Source organism: Poeciliopsis prolifica, unplaced genomic scaffold, assembly GCF_027474105.1.
Source record: "Poeciliopsis prolifica strain line A6 unplaced genomic scaffold, Auburn_PproV2 SCAFFOLD136, whole genome shotgun sequence".
In the NCBI taxonomy this organism is placed as follows: Eukaryota; Metazoa; Chordata; class Actinopteri; order Cyprinodontiformes; family Poeciliidae; genus Poeciliopsis; species Poeciliopsis prolifica.
The window spans coordinates 13933-31631 of NW_026562511.1; the positions used below are offsets into that span (position 1 = coordinate 13933).

The 17699-nt window shown below is 40.8% G+C and overlaps 1 protein-coding gene across 1 annotated transcript; it reads left to right on the forward strand.

The window, feature by feature from the left end:
- Positions 1 to 2640: 2640 nt before the first annotated feature.
- Positions 2641 to 3441, forward strand: LOC129355485 (keratin-associated protein 4-3-like). Its single transcript, XM_055025080.1, has one exon. It carries the CDS (start codon positions 2641 to 2643, stop codon positions 3439 to 3441), a length of 801 nt encoding a protein of 266 aa, XP_054881055.1.
- The last annotated feature ends 14258 nt before the right edge of the window (positions 3442 to 17699 follow it).

A 17699-nucleotide genomic window follows, 5' to 3' on the forward strand; every position in this document is an offset into this window, starting at 1 on the left:
CCTCCGTCACACTAACTAAACCACACATTGAAAATGGATCGTAGTAAAAGTTTGTAATTAACTTCAGAAATATAGTGAAATAAAAGAGAAATGTTCTTACTCTAGGAAAGTATGAAGTACTCCAAACATACGTAAGTAAAGTAGTGAAGTATTTTTACTGACAGCACTGGTTCTGAGTCAGCTTAACACGCTAAACATCATGACGTCATCAGGTCACGTTGATGATCAGTGTTAATTAGTAATAACACACACACACACACACACACACACACACACACACACTGACACCTGGACTTACATCAGTCTGAACCAACCAGGCGTCTCTTTATCTGTTTCCTTTGTGACTCAGCAGATCAAACGTCGTTTCCTCTGATAGAATCTGAATCAGTTTTTATCTTCATGACAAAAAGATAAAAACATGTTAATGTTGCTAATAAACACTAAAACCAACTGTTACTAAAACTCACACCAAATCTATTAGAGCCGGACCACACACACACACACACACACACACACACACACACACACACACACACACACACACACACACCCTCTCACACACACACACACACCCTCACACACATACACACATACACACACACACACACACACACACACACCCTCACACACATACACACACACACACACACACACACACCCTCTCATACACACACACACACACACCACACACACACACACACACACCCTCTCACACACACACACACACTCCTCCAGTCCAGCTCTGATTATTCAGCAGGTAAACTCAGTGAACGTTTCGTTCCTCAATCAGCCAATAAACGGCTTCGATCTGTTGAATCTGTGCTGCATATGGAACAACAATCATGACAACAATCTCAACTGAAATCAGAGTTTTCCCGACTCTGCATGTGGCCTTCAGCTCCTGGAAATATCTTTAAATATTTATGCAGCATCTTAAACGTGAAAACGCTGCAGTGAGGACCTGGTGAGGCGACCGCATGGTGGACGGTCACCTCTCAGCCAGACAGGAAACAAACTGGAACCAGCAGGACTTTAACTGGGCAGAGAAAGTCAGAATTCAACTGATTGACTGAAACTGTAGTTCTGCAGGAAGTTCAGCTTGACGAACGAGCGATCAATCATCTGATCAATCATCTGATCAATCTGATCAATCATCTGCAGGGAAACCAGTCAGGCATTATTAATCATTTCTTCCCTGGTTGGTTTAGATTCTAATAAATAACAAAACATCCATAATATGGAGAATAATAATAATGTTGACATTTATCAGTTGTTGCAGGAATCGTTTCCTCTGGGATTCTGCTGATTTTTCTCTGATTCTGGACTTTCCTGTTGATCTGCCAGATGAAGAGATGAATTATGAACGTGTGAAGATAACAGGAAGGTAACAGGAAGGCAACAGGAAGGTAACAGGAAGGCAACAGGAAGGTAACAGGAAGGCAACAGGAAGGTAACAGGAAGGCAACGGGAAGGTAACAGGAAGGTAACAGGAAGGTAACAGGAAGGCAACAGGAAGGTAACAGGAAGGCAACGGGAAGGTAACAGGAAGGTAACAGGAAGGCAACAGGAAGGCAACAGGAAGGTAACAGGAAGGCAACAGGAAGGTAACAGGAAGGTAACAGGAAGGCAACAGGAAGGTAACAGGAAGGCAACAGGAAGGTAACAGGAAGGCAACGGGAAGGTAACGGGAAGGCAACGGGAAGGTAACAGGAAGGTAACAGGAAGGCAACAGGAAGGTAACGGGAAGGCAACGGAAGGTAACAGGAAGGCAACGGGAAGGTAACAGGAAGGTAACAGGAAGGCAACAGGAAGGCAACAGGAAGGTAACAGGAAGGTAACAGGAAGGCAACAGGAAGGTAACAGGAAGGCAACAGGAAGGTAACAGGAAGGCAACAGGAAGGTAACAGGAAGGCAACGGGAAGGTAACAGGAAGGCAACGGGAAGGTAACAGGAAGGTAACAGGAAGGCAACAGGAAGGCAACAGGAAGGTAACAGGAAGGTAACAGGAAGGCAACGGGAAGGTAACAGGAAGGCAACAGGAAGGTAACAGGAACGTTCTGGTCCATTTTATTATTTTAGGCTTTAACATAAAAAACATTAACACACAGAAAGTGAAATAAAAGATGATTCAAGATGTGTTTAAAGACCCAGAGATCCGACTGGGAGTGTCGAGTTTCAGGTTCACCTGCAGAACTTTGGATCAGAACCGTGATTCAAACGGATCATTGAAAGCAGGATTTTTCTCAGGATTTGTGTTTTAGGAGCGTTAATTTGCTGCTGCAGCTGTTTGGACCAGTTCAATCTGGGAGCGTTTCCGAGCCAGAACCAGCGGCCCGGATTCTCTGATGCTGCGTCAGAACCGGACCGCAGCTCCATGACGTCACAGAACCACTTCAGAAGGAGCAGCTGCTGACGGAGAGCGCTGAGTCAGGCTGACGGGGCGGCTGGGCTGCACCTGCACGGAGACCAGCTCTGACCTCTGACCTCTGACCCACATCAGAAACATGAAAACCTCATGGAGGTTTAATCATCTGGCAATCAGCAGACAAACAGCTGGACCTGGAAACCCGACAGTCTGTCCTGAATCAGCCAGTAAACGGATCGACCTGCTGCATCCTGAACCGTCTCTGATGCATCAGGATGCAGAGACTCTGCAGGCCTGACTGTTCCCACACGCTGCTGCGTTCCCTCCTGCTGCTGCGTTCCCTCCTGCTGCTGCGTTCCCTCATGCTGCTGCCTTCCCTCATGCTGCTGCGTTCCCTCCTGCTGCGTTCCCTCATGCTGCTGCGTTCCCTCATGCTGCTGCGTTCCCTCCTGCTGCGTTCCCTCATGCTGCTGCCTTCCCTCATGCTGCTGCGTTCCCTCCTGGTGCTGCATTCCCTCCTCTGCTACGTTCCCTCCTGCTGCTGCGTTCCCTCATGCTGCTGCCTTCCCTCATGCTGCTGCGTTCCCTCCTGCTGCGTTCCCTCATGCTGCTGCGTTCCCTCCTGCTGCGTTCCCTCATGCTGCTGCGTTCCCTCATGCTGCTGCCTTCCCTCATGCTGCTGCGTTCCCTCCTGGTGCTGCATTCCCTCCTGCTGCTGCGTTCCCTCCTGCTGCTGCGTTCCCTCATGCTGCTGCCTTCCCTCATGCTGCTGCGTTCCCTCCTGCTGCGTTCCCTCCTGCTGCTGCGTTCCCTCCTGCTGCGTTCCCTCATGCTGCTGCGTTCCCTCCTGCTGCGTTCCCTCCTGCTGCTGCGTTCCCTCATGCTGCGTTCCCTCATGCTGCTGCGTTCCCTCATGCTGCTGCGTTCCCTCCTGCTGCGTTCCCTCATGCTGCTGCGTTCCCTCCTGCTGCGTTCCCTCATGCTGCTGCGTTCCCTCATGCTGCTGCGTTCCCTCCTGCTGCGTTCCCTCCTCAAAAGGTTTCAGAAATGAGGCTGTGAAGCTGCATGAATATTAAAATCTCCCACACAAACCTGAACTCCTGTGTAAATGTGAGGCCAGCTGTGCGGCCCGCAGCATTACCTTCCTCTTCAGCTGATGGATTTACATCCCATCAGGAGGAAGAGACGCAGCTGACGCGTCTGAGCCGCTGCAGGGGAAAGAAACTGGACCTGGACAGGAATAAAGCTTTCATTCATCTGAACGCGACCTGCTGGCTGCAGGACGAACCAGACGGATGAACTTTTCTCTCCACGATTTTCACGCTCTGCGTTTCTGCTCCTGTCTGGAAATCAAACTTTAACGACTTGATTCAGTTTGTTCCACTGAACCAGGAAAACATGGAAACGCAGCAGAACAAACATCTCGTGTTGCTGTTGGCTCATCGCAGGATGATGTCACAGAAACAATTATTGGTGCCTTCAGGGAGCGTAGGTCATCTGCATGATGCGTCTGACAGGCTGAAGATTTACAGCCGGAAACCTGAAGACACAAGAAAAACTACAGAGAAAAACATTAAAGTGAAGAAAACTGAACCAAATGAGTGGAATTAAATAAACCTGGACTGGACTAAACTGGACTGAACTGGATTGGACTGGACTGGACTAAACTGGACTGGACTGGTCTGGACTAAACTGGACTGGACTAAACTGAACTGAACTGGACTGGACTGGACTGGACTGGACTGGATTGGACTGGACTGGACTGAACTGGACTGGACTAAACTGGACTGGACTAAACTGGACTGGACTAGATGGACTGGACTAAACTGGACTGGACTGGACTGGATGGAGTTCAGCCGTTCTGCTATTGTAGCTGATTTTTTCTTACCTGTCTACATTTCGTTGCTTTGTACATGTGACAGTGCAATGACAATAAAGTTGAATTCTATTCTATTCTTCAGTCGTCGACTTTCTGCATCCTCTCTTGTATTTCACAGGAAATGAACACTTCCTAGTTATTCTTCATCCTCCAGGTTGAGGAGGATTTGAGGGTAACTGGGAAGAGATGAAGTCAGTCAGGTGTTTAGTTTTCCTGAGACGCCGTCCGTCCGTCTGATTTTACCACCACATGAAAATCTGGTTGAAAAGGAGCAGAAACCAGACGCTGGTGCCGAGCAGCAGGGATGTGAGGATGAGACTCAATGAGGATGAGACTCAATAAGGATGAGACTCAATGAGGATGAGACTCAATGAGGATGAGACTCAATGAGGATGAGACTCAATGAGGATGAGACTCTGTGAGGATGAGACTCAATGAGGATGAGACTCAATGAGGATGAGACTCAATGAGGATGAGACTCAATGAGGATGAGACTCAATGAGGATGAGGCTCAATGAGGATGAGACTCAATGAGGATGAGACTCAATGAGGTTGAGACTCAATAAGGATGAGACTCAATGAGGTTGAGACTCAATAAGGATGAGACTCAATGAGGATGAGGCTCAATGAGGATGAGACTCAATGAGGATGAGACTAAATGAGGATGAGGCCCAATGAGGTTGAGACTCAATAAGGATGAGACTCAATGAGGATGAGACTCAATGAGGATGACTCAATGAGGATGAGACTCAATGAGGATGATGCTCTCAGTCAACCTATCTACGGTTTCATCTCTGGACGTCTCCAGGTCACTCACTGACTGTCGGCACCGATCCGGTCCGGTCCGGTCCGGTCCGGTCCGGTCCGCCTGATCTGACAGTAATTATTCCCCAAAGCTCCAGAAAACTTTCCTGCTGGTTTGTTTTACGTTTCTCCCACTGTGGGAAAAATCTGCTTTTCATTGAGACGTTTTGTTGATGACGGTTTCAAACCGTCGAGTTTAGAAACCCGACTGAAGCTGAGACAGAAACTCAGAATCTCTGTGTCTTTATAGCATCAAACCTTCAGGGATTTTTCAGCTTTTCCTCTTTTAATAAAGTGTGAACAGAAAACGGAGTGAAGCAGAAAAGCAGCTAAATAAACAGCAACAGTTTGAGTTTATTTTCAGCTTTGAGGAAAATGAGTCGACTTCCTGTCCAGATGAAATGATCCCAGTTTATCTGTTCACACTGAGTTTTAATTATGAAGGAAGAAACAGGCTGATCCAATAAACTGGAGAACCAGAACCCGACCCGGTGCCGCCTGGATGATTATGACAGAACCAAACTGTTTGATGAATGAGGAGGAAACGGAGCTGGTGATGTAACACTTCGCATGGGGCCCATTTCTGCCGACACTTCCTGCCTGATATCATCCGTCCGCTCGGCGTTCGCTCGGCGTTCGCTCGGCGTTCGCTCGGCCTTTGCTCGGCGTTTCCAGCCTGGATCTTTCCCGACGTCTTTCTGCTTCTGCTCTTATTTTATTGCTTCAGTTATTATCTGGAAATGATTCTGGATTCCTCCTGAAAACATGACAGCAGCACGAAGCAGCTGCAGTTGATCTGAAACTGATTTCATCTGCAGGCAACCAGCAGCAACATCGACACATTGAGGTTAAAGGTCACGGTGTCAACGCGGCTCCTCATCACAGGAAGTCGTTCAGATGTGGATAAATCTGTTAAATCCATTGTTTCTATGAAACATTTGCTCTGTTAAAGAACATCTCTTCTCATCATGTTTCTGATCTTCCTGCAGATCCTGTGAAGGATCTGCAGAGATCACTGCGACTCTCTGCTGCCTCCTGCTGGATCTGAGCTCACATTACACTGTAAGCCTCTGATTTGCTGCTGGTTTTCATGTCACATTTTCCTCCATGTGTGATATTCCTACAGTTTTAGGTGTTACTGTAACTTCCTGGACCTGGGTCACATGACCTGCCTGAGGTTTATTGTCTGATCCACATGTTGTTCATGAACAGTAACATGATGTCAAAAGCTGCGTTTTTGCTGCGTTTTGCTGTGTTTTTGCTGTTTTCTGTCGTCTTCATTGAAACTGAAGCGTTTCTCACAGTAGCTGCAGTTACAAGCTAATAATCACAAATTCAGCTTTTAAGGACAGAAGGGAGAAATAAATATCGTTTCTCTGCATCGTCTGTCCGTCATCCGTTCACCTTTGACCCCAGCGGGGTCAGGAGGAGCTGCTGCCTCCAGAGGCGGGGTCACCTGGACAGGAAGCTGACTCGCGGTGGTTTGACCGGACATTCATCTTGTTGGGTTTTGTCTCTGTGGGCCGTGAAGGGAACCAGAACCAGAACCAGAACCAGAACCGTCTCCAGCGACGCTCAGCTTTGTAGAACAGAACCACACAACTTTACCACTTCCTGCTCCGTCTGCACTTTGACCTTTCAATAGTTTTCTGGTTCTGCTGAACAGAAACTTGTTCTGTTCACATTCTGTAAATAAGATGCAGATCATCCTGAATATTTATGTGTTTAATCTGTTGCAATACTCAGATTATTCATTCTGTCATTTGTGAAGAGAGAAGCGCTGCACGTGGATGATTGTCATCGTTCTCCAGAAACTGCTGAGTCGTCATGTTGAAAGCTGAGCCATCATGAAGCTCTGAGTTCAGACCTGAGATCAGCTCAGAGGATCAATATCTGCTGCATGGATCAATGTCTGCTGCATGGATCAATATCTGCTGCATGGATCAATATCTGCTGCACGGATCCTCTGAACACCTCAGATTCATGTTTCCTGCTGAAATCAGTTTGTGAAGCGTTGTGCCTGTCAGGCAGCAGCTGCTTTGTTTTCCAGACTGTTTCATGGAGTGAAGGATGATCAGGACGAAGCTGAAGATCCAGCTGACCGACCCAAAGACCAACCTGCAGACAAAATGCATGAAATGCATGAAATGCATCACCTATCATCCACATTTCAATAAACACTGAATGTTTTAGCACAGAATGAACCACATAGATTGAATTGTAGTTTGCTGGGATCTCTGAACAAAGTCTGCCCCCTGCTGGCTCACTGAATAACTTCACCACCTTTGTTCAGGTTGTGCAGTTTGTCAGAGATCAGCTGTTCCTCTCTGGCCTCTGACCGAACTGGACCGAACTGGACCTGAGTCAGAACAGCTTGGAGGTCCAGATGGAGGCAGCAACTAGTGGAGAGTCCAAACTACAACCTGGAGAAGCTGCAGTCAGGAGCTTTAATGTTCAACCTGAAGCCGAGTGGATGATTCATATATGATGCTCTCTGATTGGAGAACCAGACGGACTAGAGCCAATCACAAAGTCTGGAACAGAAGGAGTCAGTCATTATGCGTCTGAGCTGCAGTTCCTGATGATCCAGAGGTAAAACCTGAAATGATGAAGCTGCACTGACTTCCTGCTTCTGTCCTCAAATGTACAAACATTCATGTCTTACAAGTTTTTCTTTTCAGGGAACAAAACCAAAGATTTGTCATCAAAATGATTCACAAGTTCATTAGTTTGCATCTGAATCCAAGTTGCTTTTTGCAACAGTTGCAGCCAAATGTTTTACTGGATCATAAAAGTTGTCATTTCCTTTATTTGCAGGAATAATTTCATGAAAATTAGTTTCACATTCTCTTTCCCCATATCTCAGCCACATACTGAAAATACCAACAACAAATGATGTTTCTGCCGTTTCTTCACTTATTTCTGAAGCTGTGAGGAAAACAAGGCGACTGAGAATCATGCTGAGAAAATAACATCAGACCAGGAGCCACAGCTCCTCTCCACGCACAGAGAGGAGCCTAGAGGAGCGGCAGACAGACGATAACAGCAACAAGCTGCTGCTTCAATAAACAGAATCATATCATCAATAAACAGAATCATATCATCAATAAACAGAATCATATCATCAATAAACAGAATCATATCATCAATAAATAGAATCATATCATCAATAAACAGAATCATATCATCAATAAACAGAATCATATCATCAATAAACAGAATCATATCATCAATAAATAGAATCATATCATCAATAAATAGAATCATATCATCAATAAACAGAATCATATCATCAATAAACAGAATCATATCATCAATAAACAGAATCATATCATCAATAAATAGAATCATATCATCAATAAACAGAATCATATCATCAATAAACAGAATCATATCATCAATAAATAGAATCATATCATCAATAAATAGAATCATATCATCAATAAATAGAATCATATAATCAATAAACAGAATCATATAATCAATAAACAGAATCATATCATCAATAACAAGAATCATATCATCAATAATAGAATCATATCATCAATAAACAGAATCATATCATCAGTAAATAGAATCATATCATCAATAAATAGAATCATATCATCAATAAATAGAATCATATCATCAATAAACAGAATCATATAATCAATAAATAGAATCATATCATCAATAAATAGAATCATATAATCAATAAATAGAATCATATCATCAATAAATAGAATCATATCATCAATAAATAGAATCATATAATCAATAAACAGAATCATATCATCAATAAACAGAATCATATCATCAATAAACAGAATCATATCATCAATAAATAGAATCATATCATCAATAAATAGAATCATATCATCAATAAACAGAATCATATCATCAATAAATAGAATCATATCATCAATAAACAGAATCATATCATCAATAAACAGAATCATATCATCAATAAATAGAATCATATCATCAATAAATAGAATCATATCATCAATAAATAGAATCATATTATCAATAAACAGAATCATATAATCAATAAACAGAATCATATCATCAATAAACAGAATCATATCATCAATAAATAGAATCATATCATCAATAAATAGAATCATATCATCAATAAACAGAATCATATCATCAATAAACAGAATCATATCATCAATAAATAGAATCATATCATCAATAAACAGAATCATATCATCAATAAATATCATATCATCAATAAACAGAATCATATAATCAATAAATAGAATCATATCATCAATAAACAGAATCATATCATCAATAAATAGAATCATATCAATAAACAGAATCATATCATCAATAAATAGAATCATATCATCAATAAATAGAATCATATAATCAATAAACAGAATCATATAATCAATAAATAGAATCATATAATCAATAAACAGAATCATATAATCAATAAATAGAATCATATCATCAATAAATAGAATCATATCATCAATAAATAGAATCATATCATCAATAAACAGAATCATATCATCAATAAACAGAATCATATCATCAATAAACAGAATCATATCATCAATAAACAGAATCATATAATCAATAAATAGAATCATATCATCAATAAATAGAATCATATCATCAATAAATAGAATCATATAATCAATAAACAGAATCATATCATCAATAAATAGAATCATATCATCAATAAATAGAATCATATCATCAATAAATAGAATCATATCATCAATAAATAGAATCATATAATCAATAAATAGAATCATATCATCAATAAATAGAATCATATCATCAATAAATAGAATCATATAATCAATAAATAGAATCATATCATCAATAAATAGAATCATATCATCAATAAACAGAATCATATCATCAATAAATAGAATCATATCATCAATAAATAGAATCATATCATCAATAAATAGAATCATATCATCAATAAATAGAATCATATCATCAATAAATAGAATCATATCATCAATAAATAGAATCATATAATCAATAAACAGAATCATATAATCAATAAATAGAATCATATCATCAATAAATAGAATCATATCATCAATAAACAGAATCATATCATCAATAAATAGAATCATATCATCAATAAATAGAATCATATCATCAATAAACAGAATCATATAATCAATAACAAGAATCATATCATCAATAAACAGAATCATATAATCAATAACAAGAATCATATCATCAATAAATAGAATCATATCATCAATAAACAGAATCATATCATCAATAAAAAGAATCATATCATCAATAAATAGAATCATATCATCAATAAACAGAATCATATCATCAATAAATAGAATCATATCATCAATAAATAGAATCATATCATCAATAAATAGAATCATATCATCAATAAACAGAATCATATAATCAATAAATAGAATCATATCATCAATAAATAGAATCATATAATCAATAAATAGAATCATATCATCAATAAATAGAATCATATCATCAATAAATAGAATCATATAATCAATAAACAGAATCATATCATCAATAAATAGAATCATATCATCAATAAACAGAATCATATAATCAATAAATAGAATCATATCATCAATAAATAGAATCATATAATCAATAAATAGAATCATATCATCAATAAATAGAATCATATCATCAATAAATAGAATCATATAATCAATAAACAGAATCATATCATCAATAAACAGAATCATATCATCAATAAATAGAATCATATCATCAATAAACAGAATCATATCATCAATAAATAGAATCATATAATCAATAAACAGAATCATATCATCAATAAATAGAATCATATCATCAATAAATAGAATCATATCATCAATAAACAGAATCATATCATCAATAAACAGAATCATATCATCAATAAATAGAATCATATCAATAAACAGAATCATATCATCAATAAATAGAATCATATCATCAATAAATAGAATCATATCATCAATAAACAGAATCATATCATCAATAAATAGAATCATATCAGCATCAATATAACTGCAGCTGTTGCATCTGGCCAGTTTCCTCCAGATTGTTAAAATGTTCTCCAACAGTTGAGTTTTTTCATACCTTCAGAGACACATTTATTATCTGCAACCATGAAAACAGCAATTAGACAAACATGCTAGATAACAACATTAATGCTATAATATAAATGATTTGATCAGTTTCCTATCAATATCTGTATAGATTGTGCTGTAGAGTCAGTGAAGCCAGTGGGCTGAACTGCTTTCAAATGAAGCTCAGAAAATGAAACCGATTCATCAGAATCATCCCAGGATTCATTGCGTCAGTTCATGAAAACAGAAACTCATGACGTCACACTAATCAGCTGATTAGGAGTTTAATCATTTTCTGGTTTCTGGCACTGAAAACCCACAAGATCCAGAACCAGAACCAGACCTTCATGATCCGCTTCTGAAATGGGGCGGGGCTTAGGAGCCTCACCTGTAGAGACACTGCGCATGCGCAGACCTAATCAGCTGACATAAAGAAACAGAAAGTATTTCATTCTAGACTTCATTTTGTGGCTCAAACTCCAGCAGGTGAGTTAGAACTTTTATCCAACTGGTTCCGACCCGGTTTTAAGCGTTTCTCTGGTTCCGGACCGGACAGGAGCGAACCGACCGAACCTCTATTAGAACCGAACCTCCAGCAGAACCGAACCTCCAACAGAACCGAACCTCTATTAGAACCGAGCCTCAAATAGAACCGAACCTCCAGCAGAACCTCCTGCGGTCCGGTTCTGGTCTCTGTGACCAAAGAGGCTGAAATGTGATTTAATTTATTTCTCTCGTTTTTTTTGTAAAGTTTCCTTTGAACTTCCGCCGCCCTGATGACGCATGCGCACTGGGGTGTTCAACATGCGGCGCGGGGGCCATTTGCGGCCCTCAGAATAGTTCTGTGTGGCCCTTTAATAATTCTGCTGAGTGAAACTTTAACTGAGAATTAAAATCCTGTAAAATGATAGAAACCAACTTTATAAACTGTTGAATCTTCAAACGTTTATAAACAGTTAACAGTTTAGTTTCAGGTCAGAATGACAGTAAATGAAGGATTTATTTTCTTTAACCTCAGACAGTGGAAGGAGCCATCAGAGCTTCTCTATGGTCTAGTTAAAGTCTTGGTGGTGAAATGTAACTGGTTTCTCTGGTTTATCTCCAGACTCCACCCAGAGTCGTTTCTTCCTGCAGAGCCTTTAAACTTATCATCATTCTGGTTCCAGAAAAAAGTTCTGGATCCGAGTCTCTGAACCGGATCGACTCTTTAAGGTTCATTCAGGATGGAGATTATTTATTGTTCAGGTTTTTACTTTAAATCACTTTTTTATGTGTAATAATTTAACATCCACAGATTAAGTCTGTGTTTCTCCTGGTTACCAGGTTCTGCTGCACCGCTCTGGTTCTGGGAACCGGGTCCGATGGGTGGGAGCCGGTGGTTCTGGAGGACCCATCCAGGTGTTTGTGGACTTGGAAAAACTGAAGAATTAAATCATTTTCACTCCCAGATTTTCTCTGAGCACAGATCCAGAACTACTAGATTCTCTGCTGCAGGTTTTGGTTCTAGAAAAACTTTCTATAGCTGCAGCAGCAACAGATCCAGGTTTGTGTGTCCAAATGAAGGTTCTGACCCGACCCAATGAACCAGAACCTTTCGGTTGCAGCAGGACCGAAAGGTTATATGCATGTTCACATTTATACATGCGCTTTATGGGACTAAATTAGATTGTAAAAATAATTTCCTGGTTTACATTTTCATAAATCAGGTTTATAAACATAGAAACATTTTTATAAATGTTTATATTCACATGTTTAATATTCATTAATTCAGTAACAGCATCTTTGCCTCTATAATGTTTATTGCTTTACACCGAACTCATGAATAATTAATGAGGAACGAAGATCTTATTATGGGATGTTTTCTGTTTCTCCAGCCTCTGTGACCTCTGACCTCTGAAGGGTCAGATGAACTGAAATCTAAAGATGGACTCTGATCCAAACGACCAGTCTCCCCCTGCTGGAAGGTCAGAGAACTGCTTCCTGTTCTGATGCTGGGGAAACTTTCCTCTTTAAATGGGTTCTGTTCTGGTTCTCTGGGTCCAGATCAGACTCAGCTTCAGGATCGGCTGTCGGGTTTAAAAGCGTTTCTTTATATTGATACAGACAGGCGGGTGCTTAGCGCCCCCTGCTGGTCCACACGGTACTGCATGTGATGTCATGCTACAGCTAGCTTAGCAAAGGATTGTGATTAAAATGAATAAATGTTTTCAGACCACGAGGAGGAAGTGACATCATTCCTGCTGAGGATCGATGTCGATGTTCTTTATTTATTTATTTATTTTTGAACATTTTTTATTTAACAATATTATAAATCCAACATATATGTATGTGCACATTTATACATGCGCTTACAAATTACCACAAGAAAAGAAAGAAACAGAAAGAAATAAAAAAAATAAAATAACTAACAATGATAATAATAAAAAGGATGGGGGTGCTCAGCAAACAGTTACATTCCTTACAAAAGGCCTCGTCACGTGAAAGGGAGGTGTACATATCCGGTGTATTTCATTAAGAAAGAGAGATATACAAAGGGCGCTGACACATCTTTTTATAACCCATTAACATCTTTATCCATCTGTCCATCCACAGTGGGAAATAGCTGGGGTCCATATACTCAGAAACTGTCCATTTTTACATGAAGTTTTGCTCTTATCTTTTCCATTATATACACATTCTTCAATCTTTCTTTCCATTGTTGAAGGGTGGGAGGTAAGGGCTTTAGCCTGGAAAGAGTTATCATTTTTCTTGCTACCAGTAACAGAATCTGTAATAACTGGGCTTCCTTTTATCTTCTCTTAAGGTCAAACCCAGTATATAATGCAGTGGGTTCAGTGGTAATGTAAACTTAAATATTTCTTTGATTTCTGTCTGAATCCCCTGCCAGAATGGAATCAGCACTGGGCAGTCCCAAAAAATGTGAGTGATCCCCAATCTGATTACAGCCCCTCCAGCACACATTTGTGGCGTTTCTGTCACATCTTGAAATACTGAAAGGTGTTTTGAAGAACCTCATTTTTAATTTCCAGTCAAATTCCTTCCATCCTGGGCTGTGGGTGATCTTAAAACCTTGTACACAGATCTCCTCCCACTCCTCATCTTCAATAACAATATTCATTTCTAGTTCCCACTTTTGCTTTATGTCTGTAGAATTGTCCGAGAAATGCATCTGTAAATGTTTATATAAATTAGATACAATCTTCCTGTTATTATGATCCTTTACACATTTTATCAGAAACATTTCTACGGGTGATGTATTTTATTTCAAAATACATCACATTGTTTCATTCTTTGTGTGATAAAAGATAATCCCTTAATTGTAAATACTTATAGAAATCTTTTGAGCATAGTCCATATTTTGTTTTGTAACTCCCCAAATGACTTAAGAGTTCGATATTCTTTATTTTTAATAAAAAAATAAAAATAAATACAACTGATAGAAATGGAATTATTTTAGTTTTATTTTGAAGGTTTTTGTTTCTGGAAAAGCAACTGGAGTTTATTATGCTGCTAAATTACAAATAGTTTAAATGTTATTAACCAAACACTTTAGTTTTATTTGTATGTGTTTTAACATCAGTGGAAATAAACTGTTTGTGCAAATGAGTCAAAATGAGTCGACATGTTCAAGTTGCCAATCACTGAACACCAGAATGAACAACCAGAAGTTCATATTTTAATGTGATGAGATGTTATTGTTGAATAAAATAATGTCTATTATGCAACGTGACATAATCAGACAGTTTGGCTGATTTAACTCCCACAGTCTAAATGCAACGCTCAGGATAACCGCAGCAGATGTTACGGTCGGCCAATCAGCTGATCCCTCAGCTCTTCAGACAAACTGCCAAGTAAACAACAGTAAACAGAAACATTGAGGCTTATAATGAATATGATGAGAGTCTCACAGACTCACAGATATTTGCTACATAATACATGTTTTACACAAAATAAAAAATTTCTGCAGAGTTTTAATAGTAATGAAATAATAAACACTCAAAAAACAAATATATTTTGACTTGAACATCAACATGCAAACAATCATTGAGCCGTAAAGCTGCAGGCTGATTGAGACTCGAAGCATAAAACTGATTTCAGAGCAAAGAATCAAATTATTAACTAGAGACTCTGCAGACAGTGAGGAACCAGCAGGACGTGTTTCATTCAACCAGGAGATGATGGTCTTCCTGTCCTACTGGCCAGTTTCTAGAGCAGCCAACTGGGTGAACTGGAAGTGAATCCCATGGTGACTGAGTGTCTCTGGTTCCCTCTCAGATGGGCTTCACAGCAGAGGAAGCTGATGATGAATCCAGAGGAGAACAGAGCAGCCTCTCCATCACCCAGCGGCGTTTCTATGAAGAGTGACCGATCCATAGATCTTCCTTTTTACTTCAGTAATCCTCCTGGATTCTCAGACCCAAGGTAAGACGTCTGTTAACCAGAAATATTAGCATTTACCCAAAAACGTAACTGAAAATGCTGTCAAACATCAATATAAATCAGAGAAATGTTGCACAGCACGTTTCATGTAGTCCTGTGTCAGGCTGCTGCTGATGAGAATTCACCTTTAAACGGGACTTTATGCAAAGTTCACATTTATCACAATATGTATTTCCATTTGGGTTTCTGCGTCTATTAAAAACAACCCAGGCACTTAAAAACACAACCCAGCCCATTTCATCTGGAAGTTAAAGTTTTTGTTGTTTTTAAGATGAGCCGTTTCCAATCCTTCCAGAATGTAGCGTACAAGTCAGCAGGCACTGAATGTCACTTAGCAACCCGGTAAAGCCCAGCTATTTAGCTAGCAGGCTAAACGAAGCCCAGAGCATTAGCTAGCATTCTACGCCAAACACATGTATTAGCTAGCAGCCCAGTAAAGCCCAGTGCATTATGGAACAAAACCAGTAAAGATTAGCACACTAGCTATATGCCTAACTAATGTCCAGCATGCTAGCTTGCAACTTAAGCATTGCCCAGCGCACTAGCTAGCAGCAAAAGTAATGCCTAGAGCGCTAGCTAGCAACTTAAGCAATGTCCAAGTCGCTAGCTAGCAACCGAAGCAATGCCCATGATCTAGCTATCAACATAAGCAATGTCCAACGCGCTAGCTAGCAGCCTAAGCTTAGGTCCAGCATGTTTTGTCAGCTGGTTTTTCTGCTGTACAATGGCTGCTGAAATAGACAAGACTTTTATTTGACTTGCCATCCAGGAACCACTTGCTGCATCCTGTTGGTGGTTCAGGAGGCTTTTCTTTTGCTTTGCACTCTTGTACATTTGCACATGTGTTTGCAGCCATTTCCCTGTACATGCTGCATTGGGGGCGTGGCCAGAAGCAGCTAGTTTGGATTTAAAGTGACAGAGACCCTAAAACATCTTCAGCTCAAAATGGGCAGAAGTGAGCAAATGGAAACTAATTACATAAGAGTTATTTTAGCAAAAAGTGTAATGACCATGTTTTGACTAGGCCACAGACCCATCCGACCCTTTTACATCAGAGGTCACCCTGATCCATCAGAGGTCACCTTGATCCATCAGAGGTCACCCAGGTCTATCAGAGGTCACCCTGATCCATTGGAGGTCACCCTGTTCCATCAGAGGTCACCTTGATCCATCGGAGGTCACCCTGTTCCATCAGAGATCACCCTGTAGTATCAGAGGTCACCCAGTACCATCAGAGGTCACCCTGTTCCATCAGAGGTCACCCTGGTCCATCAGAGGTCACCCTGGTCCATCAGAGGTCACCCTGATCCATCAGAGGTCACTCTGATCCATCAGAGGTCACCCTGTTCCATCAGAGGTCACCCTGGTCCATCAGAGGTCACCCTGGTCCATCAGAGGTCACCCTGATCCATCAGAGGTCACCCTGATCCATCAGAGGTCACCCTGTTCCATCAGAGGTCGCCCTGCTCCATCAGAGGTCGCCCTGATCCATCAGAGGTCACTCTGATCCATCAGAGGTCACCCTGTTCCATCAGAGGTCACCCTGGTCCATCAGAGGTCACCCTGTTCCATCAGAGGTCGCCCTGATCCATCAGATGTTGCCCTGATACATCAGAGGTCACCCTGTTCCATCAGAGGTCACCCTGATCCATCAGAGGTCACCCTGTTCCATCAGAGGTCGCCCTGCTCCATCAGAGGTCACCCTGGTCCATCAGAGGTCACCCTGATCCATCAGAGGTCACCCAGTTCCATCAGAGGTCGCCCTGCTCCATCAGAGGTCACCCTGATCCATCAGAGGTCACCCTGTTCCATCAAAGGTCACCCTGTTCCATCAGAGGTCACACTGATCCATCAGAGGTCACCCAGGTCTATCAGAGGTCACCCTGGCTCCATCAGAGGTCATCCTGATCCATCAAAGGTCACCCTGTTCCATCAGAGGTCACCCTGTTCCATCAGAGGTCACCCAGTTCCATCAGAGGTCACCCAGTTCCATCAGAGGTCACCCAGTTCCATCAGAGGTCACCCTGATCCATCGGATGTCACCCTGATCCATCAGAGGTCACCCAGATCCATCACAGGTCACCCTGTTCCATCAGAGGTCACCCTGATCCATCAAAGGTCACCCTGTTCCATCAGAGGTCACCCT

Bases quoted from the DNA above. Each gene is read 5' to 3' on its own strand.
- LOC129355485 (XM_055025080.1), top strand. From the start codon at position 2,641: ATGCAGAGACTCTGCAGGCCTGACTGTTCCCACACGCTGCTGCGTTCC.